General features: G+C 33.5%; 2 protein-coding genes across 2 annotated transcripts; both read right to left on the reverse strand.

Moving 5' to 3' along the window:
* Positions 1-2,192: 2,192 nt before the first annotated feature.
* On the reverse strand, positions 2,193-3,691 carry LOC111789896 (aspartic proteinase PCS1). The gene has a single exon (XM_023670614.2). The coding sequence runs from the start codon at positions 3,637-3,639 to the stop codon at positions 2,344-2,346; it is 1,296 nt and encodes a 431-aa protein (XP_023526382.2). The 5' UTR covers positions 3,640-3,691; the 3' UTR covers positions 2,193-2,343.
* Positions 3,692-14,578: 10,887 nt separating this feature from the next.
* On the reverse strand, positions 14,579-21,480 carry LOC111790466 (NADH dehydrogenase [ubiquinone] iron-sulfur protein 1, mitochondrial). The gene is made up of 5 exons (XM_087122554.1): positions 20,865-21,480; positions 20,004-20,250; positions 18,409-18,703; positions 16,117-16,491; positions 14,579-15,753 (listed from the first exon to the last, which is right to left on the reverse strand). Exons 1-5 carry the CDS (start codon positions 21,286-21,288, stop codon positions 14,854-14,856), a joined length of 2,241 nt encoding a protein of 746 aa, XP_086978680.1. The 5' UTR covers positions 21,289-21,480; the 3' UTR covers positions 14,579-14,853.
* Positions 21,481-22,175: the final 695 nt, after the last annotated feature.

A 22,175-nucleotide genomic window follows, 5' to 3' on the forward strand; every position in this document is an offset into this window, starting at 1 on the left:
TTTAGAGATATGAAGCGGGTTTGGTTCGATCGGTTTGACTTTGGGTTTGCAGCTCTAATATGGAAGAAGAGGGGGAAAAGTCATTGCAGCTTCCCTCCAAAACCTGTCCATTTGTGCAAGGAAATAAAGTGGGCGAGCACTAAAGGGCAAAGCCGAAAGGAAGAGGCAAGAAACAGGCTGTCATGACACTCATTTGGGGACCAAAACTAAAAGAAATGCACTGTTTAGAGACATATTTCAAACAAGACGGCAAAGTCTTCCCATTTTCATACCCATTACCCTACAATTTCAAACAACCCAAAAACCCTCTTCTCTTTTTACCCTACTTGCTTTTTCGGGAATGTGTCGCAATCCTAAAAAATATCCTCTAAATTTATATATACCCGAGTAAACGAGAGGTACATTGAATGAACTAATACCACATTTAAATGAGAGCCATCTTGGAATAAGATGACTAAGTTATTACTTGTACCAACAAGATGCACTTTCTATTTCGGTGATTCAATCATATGAACTCCATGATTAATGTGCTTTACTTTGAGCAATTCTATACGGGGTGATCTTTTCCTAGGATGCATATGAATGAAGATAAAAAATATTGGAAAGACTTGTTTTGTTCGGTAGGAATATTATTCACTCTTAAGAAGCAAAGAACATAAGTAATGTGACTATGTCATAGGGGATGCAGAGGAATATAGAGGCCATTATATCTAACTTAACATATTCTACCCATCATCAATTATCTCACTTTTTGAACAATGACAAATCAAGAAGAACAATTGTCTCGTGCTCGCTCGTGGTTAACCAAACACAAAAATAATTATTATCAAGAATATTCTTCATAAAGAGAGAAAAAAAAAAAAAAAAAAGCCCAAAATGGAATAAAAAGAAAAGGTTAATAGATTCGTCACTCAATTAAAATTTAAAGGTGAATTAAAATGAGAAGATTAAAAGTGAAAATTTGAAAGAACATAGAATAATATTAATCTGTAACGCAATACAGTGTTGGTCGAGTTGTTTGTTGGTTGGTTGGGTTCTCCAAAACCACTTTCCCTGTCGTTGTCGCTGTCGCTGCTTACCCGTCCTCACCCATTTTCCAGCTGCCCTTCTATACAATCCATTTAATTTTCTTCCACTTCGTCATCAAATTTACATTTAATTATTCTTTTGACTTCGTATAAAAAGTTTAGATGCGCTCGTTCCTATGTCAATACATATAGCAATGATGTGACTCAATCTGTCATCGACTAAGGATTCGAGTTTCATTATATTGTTAAGAAAGGAGTGGTCTTTACCGAACCATTTCATATTGTATCTACTTTAGGTATAAGATACGTGATTTTATTAAGTAGAAATAGTTGTTTGTACTGTTCGAGTTTTCGATTTCATACACCTTTATTCACCATCTTCCTTCCGACTAAACTCCAACACAAGTTTATACATATGTATCGAACATGGACACAAATAATTACTTGATCTTAATCCAATACAAATTAAAACATTATATAAATAATTAAAAAAAATATTCTCTACCGTCATTTCTATAACAAATTTATAAATATTTTGAAGTGAATTATAAACTTTCCTCGCTTCAATCTTGCTCATATATTGTCCCGACTCCGATCATCTCACTCATGGTAATTCTTTTGACCACAGTAAAAGTAAGAGTAAAAAAAAAGAAGTTACATTTTTTTTTTTTTTTTTTTTTTGTTTTAATCCACGAAAAAATTGATGCATAAATAGAAACACATAACACTTTAAAAAAGTAAATAAAAAACCTAAAAAGAAGTGAATGGAAGGAAATATGTTAGGAAGTGCCACGTGTCAAACGTAAACATGGAGCAAGAACCCCAACATATCTAATCATGTGTGTGTCGGGAATAATTCAGGTTAATGGTTTATTTATTTATTATTATTTTAAATATATATATATATATTAATTTTTATTATTTTTTAATTCTTTTGTGGGATTTGTTTAGGTCGGCAGATAGGATCAGAATTAATTTTGAACACCAAGATGTCTTTTGCTTCCCACCCAAATTAAATCATATTGTTCATTAATAAACCTTATATTATATGTCTAATTAAATCATATTGTTCATTAATAAACCTTATATTATAACCTTATTATGTCTAATTAAATCATATTGTTCATTAATAAACCTTATATTATAACCTTATTATAAGTAGTCTGAGGAACAAATTTTTGTTTTATTATATGAAGTATGAAACTATACACACATATTTATATACACACAACTCAATAAAATATGATGATTATACAAACATCTTCTAGAACCCTCCACAAACCCTAACACGTGTAGAAATCTTCATCGTCCATCATCACTTCAATCGGCTACAGTCGGCTCCACCAAACCCTATTCTCCTATTGGCCAAATCATATTCTATCCACGTGTTCTTCTGATGGACGGTTCCGATTATGTTACTCGCAATTCCAAGCCTTCCCGACCGTCCAAACCCCACACACTTCACTCCTTTTTCCACTTCCGTCAAAACCCCCTCTCCTTTCCCCACCGAAATCTCCACCCCATTCTCAAACTCGAACGACATGTCGCGAATCCTCCGACCCACCTCCGCCGTCTCGCCGTCGTTGAAACACATGTCGGCCACGGCGGCGTATTCGTACCCTTTCTTCATTAAGGGCCCCACTAATTTGACTATCTCTTCTTTAACCTTCTCGTACGCTTCGTCCACTAGGTAAGTGAGGTCCGAACCGGAGTCAATCATGGTTTGACCGGACCCGCTCCTATCCGGTTTGAAAACGGCCGACGAGATATTGAGACGGTTCCCGGCTATTTTTATGCCCTTCAATGGGAGGGTGTACGCCAGTGGATCGAGATTCGGGGAGCGTTGACTTTTGGGGAAAGTCAACAAGGATATATATTTGAAATGGGCAGAATTGGGGTTGTCTCCAAGGTAGAACAAGCCGGTTGAATCCGGTCCAGTTCGACCGGGAACGCAGTAGGAGAATTTGGATATTTTGGCTTGGGAGACGAAGGAGAGACGTCCAGTATTCATTCCCAAAATACCCCTGTTTTCAGTGGAGGCTTGAGCACAGCCAAGGATGACAGGAGGGGTAGTACGGGAATTTGAGAAGGTGAATTTTTCTCTTACGAGATTACCCTCAGCCAAGGTACCATCAGCGTAGAAGTAGGAGTAATGACAGAGGCGATTTTGGTCACAAGAAGTGGGAAGGGTAAAATCAGGAATTCTGGGTTTGCAGAGAGGATGATTACAAGGGAGGAGAGAGAAAGAGGAGGAGAGAGAAGGGTCGAACGACGCCGTTTTGGGCTTGAGCAATTTCTTATGAAGTTTCCGGTGACATTGAATCCAAGAAAGCTGGCTGCCGGTGTCCAAAACCAAGTCCGTGGGCTGCGGCGGCGTTCCAATAGGAAGAGAAACGACAAGGGCGGTGGAGTATTTGAAGGGGAGCTTGACGGAGCCGTAGGAGGAGAGAGAAGAGAAGAGAGGAGAAACAGGGGGAGAAACAGGGGAAGAAACAGGGGAAGAAACAGGGGAGGGGCGTTTAGAGAGAGAAAGAGGGAAGGAGAGGGAGAGAGAATGGGAGTGGGAGAAGGAGAGAGAGAGTAGAGAGAGATAGAAGAGAGAGAGAAGCATGGTGGGTTTTTTTATGGGTTTTTCTGGGATTGGTGAAGTGCAGAGGTTGGGGAAGGATTATATATATATATATATATAGAGAGAGAGAGAGAGAGAGAGAGAACAGAGGAGAGGGTGGGCATAAAAGCACCAAAAAAGAAGGCCAAAAATGGGGAAAAGGAGAGACGCGTTTTCTTTGGAGACTTGTTAACATCTATTAGTTTACACACACACATACTTTTATTTTATTTTATTTTATTATTATTATTTTTTTTTTTTGGTAAAACAAATAATGTTTCTTCTATTAAATTCCATTAATTTACTTTTTTCAATTTTATGAATTTATTCCACTAAGTTTCAATAGATTTGTATCTAAGATTAATAATTTTGAATTAAAATTCAAAGTTTAAGCATTTAAATAAATAAAATAAAATACTTTTAAAATTTAACTCTTTTTTAATTTTTTTATATATTAAAGTTTAATATTTAATTTTATAGATTTTTTTCAATTATTAAAACTAACCAAAATTTATAAATTAAATTATTACTTTCAAATAAATTTATAGACTAAAAGTAATTTTTAATCCTTGTTTTTGTAAATATATAATTTATTGCTGTGCTAACATACAAACATATAATTCAATTGATAGAGAATCGGGAGAATAATTGCACGAGCTAAGATTTAAATGCGTTGAATTAAGGTAAACTCTTACGAGATATTTCTTGTTGGTTAAATAGAAGGGGAGCACGAACGATTATGGAAGAATGAATGAACTTAGCAAATATGTAGAACGTTGAGTTTCCACATCGAAAGTTCACATGACAAAATCGAACAATAAAATCGATTCTAGTTTGGTGAATAAGATATCAGTTACAATTTTAAAAGTTAGTAATTCAAACATCTGTTTAATGAAAAGACTAAAATAAGGGTTTTTTATTTTTTTATTTTTTTTTGTTTTAAATAAAAATATCAAATAACTTAAATTATAAAATTCGTATTTAAAAAAAAATGATCGGGTGTTAAGTGAGTTCACTGTTGTGTTCATTATCTCGTTAGCTTAGAAGAGACTTAATGATTGACTTAACTTCTAAATGATAAACATAAATAATATAAAGTAGTATTAAGTGCGTCAGAAATCGAAAAAAAAAAATGATATTATTAAATAATTATAACTGAGTTTGAGTATCGTTTATAATTTATAAATTGACAATTGACCCACCGAGACTATCAGTACTGATTTGATATTTTGTTTAACTTCGTCAAATTTGAATTCGAAATTATTTTTCAAATACTAAAATCAAATCAAATTATAATTACAATTAATATTAATTTACAAATTTAAAGACTTCGAACCGCTAAAATAAGTGTTCTTTATTGTTGAACTTTGAGCTCAAGCTCTTAGTACAACAAAACGATTTTAATATGTATCGTTTTATTTGTTACATTCATATGTTAGCTAAAGTTGTTGCATTGGTATTTGATGAAGTAAAATAAATTGAAAGTGACTTAAACGAGAACGAGATTATTTATGTGTTTATTTGATTCTAAATATCATTTACTCCAATTTTTTTCGTTATCTGTAATAGTTAAGGAGCATACCCACGAGGTTTATAATCAATAGCATTTTGGTTCCTTTGTCAATTTTATCGTAAACCGTTAACTTAGTATTTTATAATTAAAAAATAATTTTATATGTTTTTAAGAATAAAAATATATATTTTTCTCACTGTGAGTTCCCACGTTAGTTGAAGATGAGAACTAAATATTTTTTGTGAGGGTATGGAAACCTCTCTGGTAGACACGTTTTAGAACCTTAAGGAAAGAATCGGAAGGGAAAGTCCTAAGAGGATAATATCTACGGGTAGTGATGATCAATGAAGGATAAAATTGTCAGATTAAAATCGAGGGACAAAAATGTAATTTTATCTAATTTTGGTTCGGATAACTAATATTATTTTAGTATGCAACAAATAAATATCCACAAATTAATCTTAATATATATGTTGATTTTTGTGCTAATAATGATGTAAACATTTAGTAAGCTTTGAATTAAATGACACAAATACTAAAATAATAATAATAATGATAAATAAAAAATAAATAAATAGAAAAGCTAGTCTATTGAAGGGATGTTTTTTCTTTTAAATAAATAAATAGGTAATTTTTCCTTTAATTTCTCTCCCACTTTTTCTTTTGTATTATTATTATTATTATTAGAATTAAAATTATTATTTTTGTCTACTTTCCCTTTTGGCTGCATTGCCCCTTCTTTATTAATTGAAATAATTTGTTTATATGATTATTTTTATTTTTTTTTATAAATAAAATTGAGATTATATTTGTATTATTTTTTATTTATGGAAACAAATATTGTGGGGCCAAGTGGTGTTCATGGGTGGGCCCTATTAAAACTTGATAACTCAAAATCATTACTTTATATTATACAACATATATTTAAATTATGTAATTATATTAACCACAAAATTAATTTCTTTATGTTATGTTCTATAACATTTTAAGTCTACTTTTATGTGTGGAATTTCATATTTATTTTCTAGCTTTTTGAATCTTCAAATTTATTTTTCAAATTTTGCATTAAAAAAAAAAAAAAAAAAAAAACTATTTAAGTCTTATTGTTGTGTTTTTTCATTTTAAATATTTAGAATTTGAGCATCGAAATTACATAAAAATACGTCTTATATTTATTTATTTGACTAAAAATATTATCTCGATTTTATTAAAAATAATTTTTAGGAGTAACTAAATAAAAATTAATTGTGAACCTGTGGTAAAATATATATAAAAAACGAAAAATTAAACTATTTTTTAAAACTTAAAATTAGTGTATTATTTATTGAATTATAATATAAAATAAATAATTGAAAAAGAATATATTTTATAAAACTAGAGGAAAAAAAACAAAAGAAAAAGAATATTTGGAAAAGGTCGGACCAGGAAATAGTGCCACGTGTTTTTTTGTCATAAAGGAGAAGATAAAATAGATATTAGTTGGATGTTTTAAATTTTTGTGGTTAAATATAAATGTTTAATTTAAGATAGAGAGAAAACAAATTATATGTTAACATCAAAATTAATGTGGTTCAAGATTGAACAGATGTAACCCTTGTTTCACACATTTTTTATAAACAAATTTAGTGGGTTTTACACCTCATTCTTCCATTTAAACATCAAAATATTATATATATATATATATATATATATTTTTTTTTTTATATAGACGTGTTTTAGAATTGTGAAGCTGTCAGTGGAGTCAAAGCAGACAATATCTACTAGCGGTGAACTTGGGGTTACTATCGTTATCAGTCTCACAGTTTTAAAATGTTTCTGTTAGGGAGAGGTTTCCACACCCTTATAAGAAATGCTCTGTTCTCCACTCTAACCGATGTGGGATCTCATAGTATCAAAGTCAGACATCAAGCGGTGTGCTAGTAGGACGTTGAGCCTCCAAGTGGGGTAAATTGTGAGATCCCACACTAGTTGGAGGGAGGAATGAAACATTATGTATAAAGGTGTGGAAATCTCTCCTGCCCAGCGTCGGTGGATAGTGAGATCCCACGTTATTTGGAGAGGGGAACAAATATTTTTTATAGGGGCCAAAGCGTTTAAGTAGCCCTTAGATTAGTTCAAAGTTTTTCAGTTTTCCTATTTACGACTACGTTGTTCTAAGGTATTTATTTTTGAAAGTTAAGTCCATGTCACGTTTTATAAAATATTTTTAATGGGTCTTTTCCACACGTATTAGTCACGTCATGCATGTAGTGACGATCTTGTTTTCAGTATAAAAAGCGTATCGTTATACTAACATATAATTTCTTAATTTTATAGATGGTTTCTGACTCAACGATTTTTTTCTATTACCACAAAAGAAGTATGAAGATTCAAACATCTGAGGTCAAGTGGAAGTCGGGGTCCGCTAAAGTTTGAGCTCTCTCAATTTGTAGGCGTGTGGATGGTTCTAGAGAAATGATAAGGACTTGTTTTTTGTATGGTTCCTCACACACGTCTTCTTTTGCATGCAATAAAGTTACCTATGAAAACGAAAAGGCACGATTTTATTTCTTTCCTTTGGATTTTGTACTTCCACAAATTAATTACTACTTTTAGTTTTTTTAGTTATTAATAAAGTAGCTTTTTTAATATCACCTTCATTACGGGTTTATATTTTCGTGACTTTATCGACATTTTCGTCTGTATTCTCATATGAATTCGACATTGACGTGAAGATTAATAAATTGAAATTTCTATTATATAGTTAAAAAAAATCATTAATGTAAATATAATAAGTAATAAATATTTGATCTTGTTTTAAAAAGTATAAACATATATACTAGTGAGAGGTTTTTAGGTCGGGATCTCACAAAAATCCATTTCTTGGAGGCTCAACGTTCTCACTGGCACACCATCTGATGTTTGGCTCTAATAAATTTGTAACAGCCCAAGCCCACTGTTAGCATATATTGTTCGCTTTATCCGGTTATGTATCGTTGTTAGCCTCATCCATTGGAGAGATTTCTAAACTTATAAGGAATGTTTCGTTCTCCTCTTCAACCCATATCACGGTATTGATATTTGAAATCTCTTTCGCATATTCACCTATTTTTCCTTGTTTATTTTCGGTGGGCAAACAAGCTAGACCTGATCCAAACACTTCCTTCTTAGAATTAAGCAAACGACAAATCATCAAACTGAATTGATTGAACTGTCGGTTTGGAGTGGTTCAATTTGCTCCATGTGACCGTTTGACTCGATTCTTCATGTTTGTTTGATATGCTAGATGGTTGTTGAATTTTCGGTTTGTCACTCAAATTGAGTCAAATCGAACTAATTACATCAAGATTCTAAATTCAACATCTGACGGTTTCGACACTCTCTTGCATCCTTCATAAATTTGGTCATACCACCAACTTGTATTAAATTATTTTTGAAAACGAAGACGATCCCAATAAACCAACACAAAATCCTTTCAACATAGAGTTGTTTCAAAGTGCACGCCGTTAATTTTATTAAGGTTTTCTTAACAATAATTACATATTATCATGAACTCTCTGATTCTCATTCGAACGTGATCTCGATTTACTGAAATACCCTTCTTCTCGTGGAATATTTTACTATTTCAAATTGTAGATTTTGTTTTGGAAAGAAAGTAAGGAAGTATCACGAGAGCAAAGGGATCACGGGATGAGTAATTAATAGATGACATAAAAACAGACCAAAGCTTCACATTACTCTTATGACATGTTCCAAAGATGCCAAACAATTTTCGAAGGTTTGTGAAAAACCACTGTCGTGTCCACTTTAAAATGAAATTGTTTTTTTGTTTTTTGTTTTGGAATTTTCTGTTTTAATTAGTTTTAAAATATCATCCCCATACTATGAACAAACCCTATTCCCTTTTTCCCATAATCACACTCCTACACATGTTCATATATTTTCTTTTTGAGAAATTTGATTTTGGTTCATTGAACTCAAAACTTTTAAATTCAATAAATAGTTTCAATTACCTAAGTTTTTTCATTAATATATTCGGGTTCGACTTCGTAAGAGTGAAAACTATCCCAACAGACCAACCCGAGTCCTTTCAACATCCAACATGCTTTATTTTCACTCGCATGCATCTCGGCAAATTTCTAAGAGGATCATGAAGTTTCTATGATTGATCTACTGAAAAGGAAGGTGCATCTTGTTGGTATTGGTCGTAACTTTCATTTTCATTAAGTTTTTCTTAGTCATTCTATCCTCAATATTGCTTTCATTCATATGTGGTATCGGTTCATTCATTAACCACTCCTTTACTCGGGTGTCACATTTAATTTTTGTGTTTTGTTATCGATTTAGCTAATGAAAGTTATGATATTTGATTGATTATAACTATGATAATAATCCACCCTAAATTATTTTAAGTAGTAATGAGTTATAATTGTTAGGATCGCACAACCGTTCATACACTCGATCTAGATGAACACAAAAATACAAGGAGAATATTGGCTAAGGAATTTGTATTGATGATGTGGAGGAGAGAATACAAGAAAGTACAGAAAAATATAGTTCAACTTACTATATATATATATATAGCTCTACCAGATATAACTATCTACCCTATATAACTTTACCAGATATAGCTTTTTATTTACGACAATTTACTTTATATGTCATATATATATATAGCTTTACTATATAACACTAAGCTAAGAGAAAAGAACTGTCTCCACGTAGTAACACGAGTTCTTCTAACATGCTTTGTTCTCACTCACATGTTTCCTTTATAGGAAATTTTTCAAAAGATCACCTAACGTGGAATTGCTCAAATCGAAGCACGTTTAACTTTAGAATTCTTATGATTGAGTCAATGAAAAGAAAGATCTACCTTATCGGTAGAGTTCTTTTAAACTAACGTATAGTGTCTATCTGATTTTTAATATGTAATAATTAAAGAAAAATGTTGAATGAGTCGATTTTTATTATAATTGTAATGACTAAATGCTTAATGATTTTTTTTTTTTTTTTTTTGGGTAGATTATGACATCCCTATCTAAGAGGGATGTTTTATTAATTAAATTTGGGTAGGTTGAACTTTGGCATTTTTGAAATATATTGAAAATATATTATATTGTTAGAACCTAATCTAAAGTAGGCTACACTTTAAACAAAATTAAATTTGGGTTTAATTGGGAGGCTTATATGAGTTAGGTTGGTGAATAGAATCTTTACTTAATTTTCTAAACATTCAAATATTGTCGTTTTTTTTATTAATATTAAATTTTGTTAAAGTAACCCATCATGTTTTGTCTCTTTTAGAACAGCGACGGTTTGAATTTAGATTAAATTATTAAAAAAATACTCGTTAGGTGGGATTGGTTTCAATTATATCCTCGAACTTTGAAAATTTTTATTTTAACTCTTGGAGTTTGACGTTTGTTAGCAGATATTGTTTACTTTGACCTATTACGTATCGTGTCAGTTTCATAATTTTAAAACATATCTATTAAGAAGATGTTTCACACTTTAAAAAATGTCGAGGAATATAGTTACGATCAATACATAATTGAAGAGTATATTATATGATATGGTTTATGGAATCTATGTGATGCACGTCTTCTATTATTGATGACTTAGAACACTACAAACCATACATATTATATAATATTATATTTTAAATTAAACAAACAATCTCTCTTTATATATATATATTATATATATAAAGCTTGGAACTAGCTACATTGATTGAAATATCTTACCAAACAAACAAATAAAACGAAATAAATATAATATTCAAATTTATTTTGATAGCTCACTTTATGTATAATTTTTTTTTTCCAACTTTAATTTAAATACTTTTCATTTTAAAATTATTTAATGGGTATATGTATTTTTTTAATTCGAGAATCAAACTATCAAAAAAAAAAAAAAAAAAAAAAACTATCAAATTACAGTATGAATGTTCATATACTTGATAATTCGATTAACTCAAACTACTCAATCCAAACCATAAAGGCTCGGTTAGAATTTTTATAAAAGTATATATTTAGTTTAGTTTGAGGTTTACATTTTTTTGGTTGGGACAACCCGACCAACTTAAAAATATGGTTATAATCCAACTCAACTCTACCTTATTTTTAAAAAGATTAAGAATATTTAACGCTTATAACCAATTTTGATTATGCAAATGTTTGATATTTGAATTATACGAGGTTTTAGTTATTATTATAATATGTAGGGTAAATTAGTAGGATTTTTGTAAATAATTAAAAAAAAAAATCTAACCCAATTTAAAAATAGACGGTTGGCTTAGTTTGGGTTATAAACTCTGTTCAAGTAGGTCCAGTAACTAATCTAATCAATCTAATTTTTTTTTTATTGGTTTAAAGATTTTTTTAATCCAATCTATATACATGTAATTTCATATTTAATAAAATATTAAAATAGATATTTAAATATTTAAATTTAAAGACAAAATAAAGAAACATTCATTTAAATAATATTAAAAATGGGAAGTTTAGGGTTTTAAATAGAATTTAGGAAAACGTAAAAAAAATTTGAATATAATAAAAGTTCATCAAATAAAAAATGGAAGATATTTTTTAAAGCTATTACTTTTATTTGTTATTTATTTATTTATTTAATTGTAAAACTGAGATAATGTATAGATCAACGCGTGTTTAACTTTAATCACTTCAATTATGCTTAATTAAAACATTATTTTGTGCATTAATTTGCTACACCTTTATTCACCAGATTCTCCGTTTTGTTGAAAAATTAGCAATGACTATAAACTAAACCGAAAGCGACTCACTAACTCGGTTTGAGGTCGCGACAATACCTCTTATTTGTTGGTGGTCCTAAAGCTGGTTTTTCGGGAAAAAACTCGTTCTTATCTCGCTTACGACTTATTACCTTACTAAACAAAAGGAAAAAGCACGTATGTGTAACAGAGCAAACTTACCGCTAGCAGATATTGTTCACTATGACCCGTTACGTATCGCCGTTAGCCTCATGATTTTCAAGCGTGTTTAGTATGGAGAGGATTTAGTCCTACTCCGACTAGTGCTTTGCATCGTCGAGTTACTGGCTCTGATATCATTTATAATAGTCAAAGCCCACCGCTAGCAGAGATTGCTTGCTATGACCCGTTACGTATCACCGTCAGCTTCTACATCCTTGTAAGAAATGTTTTGTTTCCCTCTCAACTGAGGTGGGATTTCACAGTGAATTGTTCTATTACAAGGGGAGAGGACAAGCTTAATTTTTTTTTTCTTTTAATTTTTTCGATATGAACAAACTCAACTGATCAAGACATACAGCCTCGACCAAGAGAGTAAGACATCGAATCTCTCTAACTCTACCTGTTTTAGATGATTTTAGACACTTTCATGTATACCCTTTGACTCTTAAAAACGCGTTTGAAAAGACACTTAAAAAAACTCTAAAACGATAATAATGTTCCTAAGTTTGGACCCATAATGAATAGTGTAGATAAGCTCCTACCTTCACTTGTTCTTTGTCTTTTTAAGGTACCTGTCTTGGACCACTTTGGTCGCCCAATTCATGTGTCAAATGAATATAAATCTTTAAATTCTCCATTTAATTACACCGTGTTGATTGGAACGGTTGCTTTCAAGGTAGTCGAAGTGAATTGAAAAGATCAATTCAAAGGGTTGATAGCGTAATTTGTGAGTTATTTTTAGAACTTACTTATTGTTCGTTTTGATAATTTATCTGCTATTTTCAAGCATGTATCCTTATACTATAGGATTGAACAAATAGAAGTTTTAAAGAAATTATCGAGAAACTCGAGTGAATCTGATGAAGAAATATGAAACCAATGGAATTCAAGAAGGAATTAGGGCTTAAGGCCGGAAAGAGCTAGACAGCGTTCAAGCATTTCTAGTACTTTAACTTGAAATGCCTCGATTTAAGAGTTTTCGTTTGTAGCATCTTAATGGTCCGAGAATTTATAACATAATCAAATTAAAGTTTTGTTAAGATTGAGAACAAAACACACAAAATGGGCGTTTGTAACTTGGCCTTTAAAGTTGTTCACAAAATGGAAGACAAAATGGAATGGAGCTTCACATGATTATACACACAAAGGAGTGTTGGTGGGAAGGAGAGATACTCATCATGTCTCATAAGATTATGGTCTTCAATATTTAGTTCATGTGAGTGATATGCTTTTGGGATTCAATAAATGTTACAATAATTTTGATGGACATAAACTATGAATAATAATATATTTGTCTCGATTCAATGTTTACGATCACATTCATATTTTGTTTATCATACATTCTTATTTCTATTATTGTGATAATGAATTATTTGTAATATAAAGGATTCAAAGATCTTCTTCGCTAGGACCATCGACATTTGAGATGATAATTGGCACTACATAATTGAACTTTTTTCTGGTAATATCTGGTCCAATTGAACTTTTTTCTGGTAATATCTGGTCCATCGAGTAAGCCGATATTATCACTATACCAACATTTGTATCACTTTGATGTTACTTTTACTTAAAGAGAAATACAAAATATAGAATCCGACACATTTTGTTCCACCAACTTGGTTTGAAAACTTTATGCCCATTCTAAATTGTAATCAAAGGTTTGTTCACCAATTCCACTTTCAACATGTATTCAAACAACCAAAACTTCAAATGCAAGAATACTTTTTGTACCAATGTTTCAAATCAAAGTATGAGTAGTTGAATAACTGGGCATGCACCTGTGTATGAAGCTCATCGTTTAGATCGTCCACCTCCACAAAAACAACATCATCACGATCATTCTCGTATCACCATTGATGGTATGATCGTAAAAAATACGGGTTTGGTTTGATAATCATCTTCAGTGAGCAAAAAGGTGTTCAGATGTCTCTGAGCTTGCAGCACACATACTACACAAGGAGATGACTCCATAACTAAGCCATGAATCATGCGAGAAAGAAATAGACTACCAACTCACTCTTCGAAAGATTAATATTCAGACCCAAAGCCAACTCAAGAATACTAATGATTTAAGCAGACAAGCACCATGAGACAATAGTTGACAAAGGCAGTCAGATACCAAGATGAATCGAAAGGGTGAGAGGGGATCACCTCGTCGAATACCTTAGGAAGGAATAACGAGAAATGATCACCTCGTCGAATACCTCGGAAAGGAATAACTTTACCTCTAGGATTACCATATCAGTAATCGAATAGCTAACCCCATAGATACCACCATGTATCAAGTATGATACATTGATAGATTGCAATATCATCAAACTTGTCCTAGTACTGTATAATGCAACAAAAAACTCTCATTCTTACCATTTCAATATCTCTCACATGATGTCGCACGAGTCGGCCCATCTGCAAACGATATAAAGACTAAATCGAAGTATCGGTTAGTTTTTCTTTCCACAGTTGACTCTAATGCCACTGAATCCTAAATACAAAAAGTGTAAGCATGAAGACAGTTATCTCTTTATAAGAAAACAATGCTGAAGAACCAAACTTCAAATGCCATTGTTCACAGAAATGGTTTCCCATTGCAAAAACATGTTACAGCGAAACAAATAAAGCCTGGTCACCATTATTAGCAGCACTAGAGGGCGTTCCAGACATCTGGTCTAAGAAGAGAAGCCTTGCACAGACTTCGATTAAACAAAAAATCCCAAAAAACATGGGGAAAGGGGCAGAAGAGTAAATCTTACAACACTAAATAATGAAGAAAATCTCACTTTTTAGTCAGCAACGCGCTGCATTGTGCCATGATTTTCGATGCCCTTGTAATGGCGTCGGTCATGTAGAAGTTTTCGATGGTACTGCCAAAATCAGCCATGTCCATCTTCTGGGTGCTTTCAGGCTTAATTGTAGCAGAAAATGTAGCTGGCTCTCTCTCATCCACCTGCAAGAGGTTTGGCGCCACAGTCCTTATCCGGGACCTTATAGCCCCGAGGGAATCATATGGCAACTGCAGACCAGCAACCTCAGAAAGAGCACGAATTATCTTCCAATCATCTCGTGCATCACCAACTGTTGGTACAGCTGGCAATGTTTGTTGGGCACAGCCTTCGGTATTTTCATAGGTTCCTTCCTTCTCGCTAAATGCTGCTGCAGGGAGAATGACATTCGCTCGATAGACACCTCGGTCCCCATGGTGTCCTTGATAAACCACAAAAGCATCCTTTGGAACCTTCTCCAAGTCCACATCATCGGCTCCCATCAAATACAAAAACTTTGCAGACTCAATGCTATTTACTGATTCTGGCACGAGTCCAAGGTCAAGGGCTGCAGCCTGGGAAGCATTCAAAAGCAATACATTGTAACCATTCCAGTCAGGTCTGACCACATTATTTAGTTTGGCAATGTTTTCAACTACAGAAAAGATTGCATCTTTGTCCTTTCTTTCAAAAAGACCAGCACCAACAATGATAGCTGGATTTTTGGCATTTTTTAGGATCGAGCAGAAGGGATGGCGACCCTCAGCTATGTCAATAAGTGCCTGAGGTCCTGTTCCAAGGTGCTCATGATCATAGTTGAATTCAGTAGATGGGCCAACATAACCAACTTTAGCATGAGTTGCTCTTACAGTCTTTCGAATTCTTGCATTCACCATAGCAGCTTCAACCCTTGGCTGGCAGTTTAGTTTGAAATAGTGAGGCACAAAGGATGATACTTAAACACATAATAACATCAACCCAACTAGATCTTATCTCACAATAATCCACAAGCATACGTGATCTACGCACGTTATCAGAAATATATTGAGAGAGTTCAGGAGACCAGAAAGAAGATTAATGTGATTTTCATTGCCACAGATCAATAGAACAATATACTAACAGACTAGTGATAGTGATGCGGATTGTAAGTTAATAGATCAAAATAAACTAGTTACACCTTTGAAGTTCTAAAAATAACAATATTATAAAGCAACTATATCAAACACAAGCTGAATATAGTAAGTCACCAGAAGAAGTTGATAAGGTTATAAAAGTACCTGAGTGCCAATCAAAAGAAAGACATCTGCTTTCTCAAGACCAGCAATACCAGAATTCATCATATACCCTGAACGCAGGTCCGCATTTGGTTGTGGTCCATTTCCTTCACACCATACATTATTGGATCCCAACCTATTTAAGAGATCTTTCAGAGCAATCATAGACTCTGCATCAGATAGTTTTCCAGCAATTCCAACAATTTCCTCAGGCTTAACCTGATGGGCAGCTTCAGCAACGATGGCAAGGGCATCACGCCAGCTGACAGCCTTAAAGCGTCCATCAGCACCACGGATCATGGGATCGTTTAATCTCTGCCTCTTGAGACCATCATAACAAAAGCGAGTCTTGTCTGATATCCATTCTTCATTAATATCCTGCAAATCGTAATTGGGGAAGTTATGCATCAATTTGATGTGTTCAAATATTGCGAGTCTAGTGGAAAGTAATTGGTGAATTAATGCAAACTTGATGTTCAAAATCTTGCAAGCCTCCCCAAGAGGTTCAAACAGCCATCAATCAAAAGGAAAAGCAAACTGTCCTTTTGTTCCTTTAATATGAATCTACTCAATTTCCTTGGTCAAAGTTTTGATGACGTTACTATGATGGGGGATTTTCAAGATTTGTAAATTATATCTCGTATTGGGAGTAATCGCTGTTCTAAATTAATAATGATCATTTAAACAGAGCCACACTTTCATAGATCGATTGAAAGAAATAATAAACCAAAAGAGGAACCTAGTTACCCCAAAAATGGTCTCCAATCAATCAAAATAAAACCTATTGTAGTTCTAAAAAACTGTAAAAAACAGAGACTCAAGGAATATGTGATATCTAACGAGGGACCATACATCACCCCAGGCCTCTCAATCCCTCTAAAAGTTATATTGTTCACTTCCCCCTAAACAAGAAAAAAAGACACCATAAAATAGCACAAAAACAAGCACACCACAACAAGTGACCCTTTTCACAGAATGGGGAGGAAGAACTTCTTCACCAAAGAACTACTCACTCTAGTTAACGTTTCAAAAAAACCGCTCACACTGATCTACCGAATTCACAAGATCATACAAGGTGATCTAGAATTAGATTCTCGGCTGCTCCCTACAAAGGATACATCATAGGAGCCCAATCGATTGGGGGTCTTCCTCTGAACACGATCTAAGGCATGAACTTTGCCATAGAGCAACTGTCTTACAAAAAATTTACCTTCTTCGAGATTTTGACCATCCAAAGCAAGGAAAAGATGGGTGACTTGAAGGAAAAGAGTCACCCAACATCAAAAGAAATAGCTATAGCAAAGCCTTTCAAAATGACTACGGTCCCACAGGCATGAGTCTTTTCTGCCCTCAAAAAGAGAAAAATAACCCAAAGGAGATAAAAAGGCCACAATGGATGACTTCCTATCAGACAGGTCAACAACAACCATGGAAATGGGCGAAGAGTGCCCAGAAAAAGGATGGAAGCCACAGAGTGAAATTTTAAGGTAGATGGAAGGGAAAGACGAGGAAATAAAGCGCAAAGAAGTCTATCCCCAACCACTTATCTTCCCCGGATAAGTATTCATCCCATTTCCACTAAACAATAAACAAAACTGAGAGAAGAAAGGGAGGCCATCAAAAATAGCATTCACAACTTTCTGATAGTACCTTTTGAAACCACCTTGAAAACGATTTGTAGAAATGGGACCGTTGTTTAATCATGACTACCTTATGCCATAAAATATCAAGCTCCCAAGGGAAGCACGGCAACCATTAAACCAACAAGGCATTGTTGCACGCCCTTAAATTCCTTATACCTAACTCCCAAACTCCATCAGTCTAGCCACCAAGTCTCAATCCACCAAATGTGAACCCTTTCCTTCCTCTATCCCTTCCCATAAGAAGTTTCTCACAAGTCTTCCCGGGGATTTGCACACCACCACTCAAATCCTAAAAGAAGATGGGATATAAATTGGGATTCCACCAAGGACCGTTTCTATTAGAGTAAGTCTCTCTCCCTAGAGAAAAAATTTTCTTTTTCACAAGGATAAACGTCAAAAGATCTTCTCCACAAAGAGCCACTTGGTGTTTGGGGCATAGCCCCTGCTTTTCTTAACTTCCATTTATTTATACTGAGAAGTTCTTTCCTACAGACAGGATCACATGAAAGAAAAAAGAGACAAACAACAAAGTTAGTAGTCAATCACAAAAATGCAAAATACATTCTTCAGCTTCAGCAAATGGGCATTTCATAGAGATATACAATTGGCACAGGTAAGTGAGCATACTAGGTATGAAAGATCCAAAAGCTACCTCATTTAACCGAGGCACGATACGCATAACCTCTGGACCACGGCTGTCAATTCGAATGTTGGATCCAACGGCATCAGTAACATCAATAGTCTCTGTACCCTTCAATTCCCAATTCCTGGCTTTAAACGCAAAAGGCTTTGAGGTCAATGCTCCCACTGGACAAATATCAATGACATTCCCCGATAGCTCACTAGTCATTAGCTTTTCGACATAAGTCCCAATTTCCTCACCACTACCACGACCCAACATGCCTAGATCTTGTACCCCAGCAACCTCTGTAGCAAATCTCACACACCTGAAGGAAGGAAAATTGTTCGTCAAATCAGATATTTTAGTAATGATAGAATGTTAGACCAGTTACAGAAAAACCAGAACTAGAGCAGCGTTAATAAACATTAATGTTCATAATTTTCTGTTTATTAAAAAAGAAGTATTATTTTTAAAGTACAAAAAGGAGACGAGGCATTCCCACCAACCAAGGGGATTACAGAAAGGATTTCTAACTGGCAAAGATTAGGATCAATTATATAAACAAAAAACTTTTGAGATTAGAGACCAAGTAGAAGCAAAATTCCACCTCCCCATCAAGGTTCAGAAAAACATCACAAGGTGAGTCTTTCACTTGAAAAACTTTTTTGTTTCTTATGCACCATATGCTCCACAGTAAGGCCACCACAGTGTTGGCCCAGATAATTCTAGCTTGTTTACTAATCTTTTTTACTTCTAGTATCTTTAAAAATTGAGCTTTTATACTAATAGTATCATTGTATAGTTATAAAATTTACAAAATATGTATACATTGAGATCGTATCCAAATTTTGAAAAAATAAATTGATCTTGAAAGCCACTTTTTATAGCTTGTAAATCTGGAAAAATCTATGTCCTAGTGGTCATCGGGGCAAGTAAAAAAAATAAATATTCTCCAAATTGTCTCTTCAGATTGGCAAATGTGTGCTAAACAAATCGGGACAATACTCACGATCATTAAAAAAGAGAGTGATATTTTGTGAACATTTTTATAAGTTTTAGAAGCAAAGAGAGGGGGGGGGGGGGGGGGGGGGGGATATGAATGGCAGAAGAATTCTGAAGTTGCAGAGGCTAAAAATCTTATTTCTAAGTTAATCATGCAGACAATGAGCATGTTAAAACCTCTCGTAGAGTAACAAGTAATATACTCATGGAAATACCAGGAAGGACCTACGGGTGATTAGAAAATTTGTAGTAGATGAAACAATCAAAAGATGAATCTCAAGCGACTATTATTCAAGAAACAAAAGCGAGAGGAGTTGCTACTTGATGAAAGAGTAAATAAATCTATTTGGAGTTCTATGATAACTTGATAAGCAACTAGTAGAGTTCTACTCAGATATATAGAAGGAAAAACAAAATGCTAAGCATTCAAATATTGCCTTCTTAGAAGCCAGACACTTTACATGGTATGGCTATTCAAACAAAGAACTCTTAGACAAATGTTCCAAATTCAATTTTCATGTAACTACTTACGTTGAAATTATTCCATTTGAAGTTCCCAAAAAAAAAAAAGCTTTAAATCAAATAATTTTCCTCCAGAGAATGTGTAAGCTACAAAATCTGACCTGGTACACTGAATACATCGTGTCATTACAGTTTTCACTAGAGGACCAAGGTTCTTGTCAACCACTGATCTCTTCACGTCAGTAAACCGCCCACGATCAGACCCAAATGCCATAGACTGATCCTGAAGATCACATTCTCCACCCTGATCACAAATTGGGCAATCCAATGGATGATTCATCAACAAGAATTCCATAACTCCTTCTCGAGCCTTTTTTGCCAGTGGGGTATCAGTCTTAATTTTCATTCCTAGAAAGGAGATTACTCAGATAAATTACTACCTTTTCCACACAAAAACAAACCATGCATCCTTTCAGATAGATAAGACAAAGAGCTACCATTCTGAAATTATTATCTCATTCATCACTCAAGATTACACCGCATAAGCCATATAACAATTCGAAAACTAAACCCTTTTAAGAATCTCAGTATCGCCTTAAATGGATGAAACAGAGTATCCTGCACATAAGCAAATAATCACCCACACGATAAACATAGAAATGAAACAAACTCAACCAGAAAAGGTGGAGTATGCAATAGCAAAGTTATATCCAGAAAGAAAAACACCGATACTGTCTTAATGATCCTGATAGCGGAAGAACAACGTCAAGCACAAGATAAAACAAGAAAAGAACGCTAGAAAACGGCGATTGCTCTAATCGTACACATAAACAAACAGGATATCATATGCACAACAGGCAGATGTCAATTAATCCTTCATCAATTTACATAATTGAAACCTACGAAAGCTATAATCAAGCTAAGTCAATTAACTCGTCCTATGTTAGAAATCCAACACAAAGACAAATTGCAAAAAAAAAAAAAAAAAAAAAAAAAAAAAAAAAAAAAAAAAAAAAAATTACCAGGAAGAGCGGGCATGGCGCAGGAAGCAACGGGCTTGGGGGATTTCTCGACTTCAACAAGACACATACGGCAATTCCCAGCGATCGAGAGACGACTGTGATAACAAAATCTAGGAATGTCAACCCCAGCGATCTCACAGGCCTGAAGAACCGTCATACCCTTAGGGACTTTGACAGGGTACCCATCAACGAAGACCTCGATGGCGTCCTCAGGAGAGGAAAAATGGACGCGAGCGCCACCGACGGGGGTCCGAGGAGGAGGCGGGGCAGGATCAGCCTGGGGTTGGGCGGGGGAGGCATCAGCGTTGTGAAGCTCAGTGGTGGAGACAATGGGTCGAAAATGGAGGAGAATTCTAGGGTTTCGGGAGGCAAGAAGCGTGGAAGAAGGCCTGAGAACTCTGGAAGCAAGGGAACCCAACCCCATAGTTGGCAATTGAACGCAGACGGAGGCCCTGATTGATCTGCAGAAACCCCTTATATACGTGATTTTGGAAGAAGAAACAGCAATGGGTGCGTGAATTTTTTGGCGAAGAAGAGCAGTAGAAGCGATGAGTTTTGGAATCTTCGTTAAAGTTCCAATCTTTATGATCACAAACTTGTTACCGAGTTCAGTGATTTGTATCGGTTTTGGAAATTGTATGAACTATTAATTCTATTTATATATATTCACAATTTTTAAAAATTAATTAATCTACTAAATTTTGTGTCCTAAAACCTTAAATTTTAATTGGGTAATGTTCGATTTTTTAAAATTATACTTATTTTTTTACAAATTCTTTACCATAATTACATTTTATTTCATAATCAAAATTTAAAAAAAAAAAAAATCAAAACCTGATTTATTTTGAAAATATTAAAAAAAATATAGATAACCAAACAAAAAATATATATATATATTTTTCATAAACTTAAATTGATAAAAATTAAAAAATAAAAAAAAAATCTTATTAAACATAACTTAATTATTTAATATGGTGTATAATAGATCTAATGTTTTTTTTTTAAATAATCGAGAATTTACTGTAAATTTTTTTTTTTCTCCTCTATCCTCGCTATGGTAAATGATGATCATAAATTCGAGGTTGAACTCAAAAGAAAAAAAATATTTTTTTTAACGAAGATGAGTGTTAATTTGAATAAAATTCAGCTAATTAAAGCATTATAACCTCGTTTAACATTAGAAAGTTTGAATAAATTTTTATCTCATATTTTGTAGACATATTTGTTAAATTATACCAAGTATATCATAATATAAAGTATGCATCAATACATTTAACTCAAACTCCGAAAAAATTAGCCTCTAATCCTAGA

The sequence above is a fragment of the Cucurbita pepo genome, chromosome 3 (assembly GCF_057944985.1).
Source record: "Cucurbita pepo subsp. pepo isolate OVF chromosome 3, ASM5794498v1, whole genome shotgun sequence".
Lineage (NCBI taxonomy): Eukaryota > Viridiplantae > Streptophyta > Magnoliopsida > Cucurbitales > Cucurbitaceae > Cucurbita > Cucurbita pepo.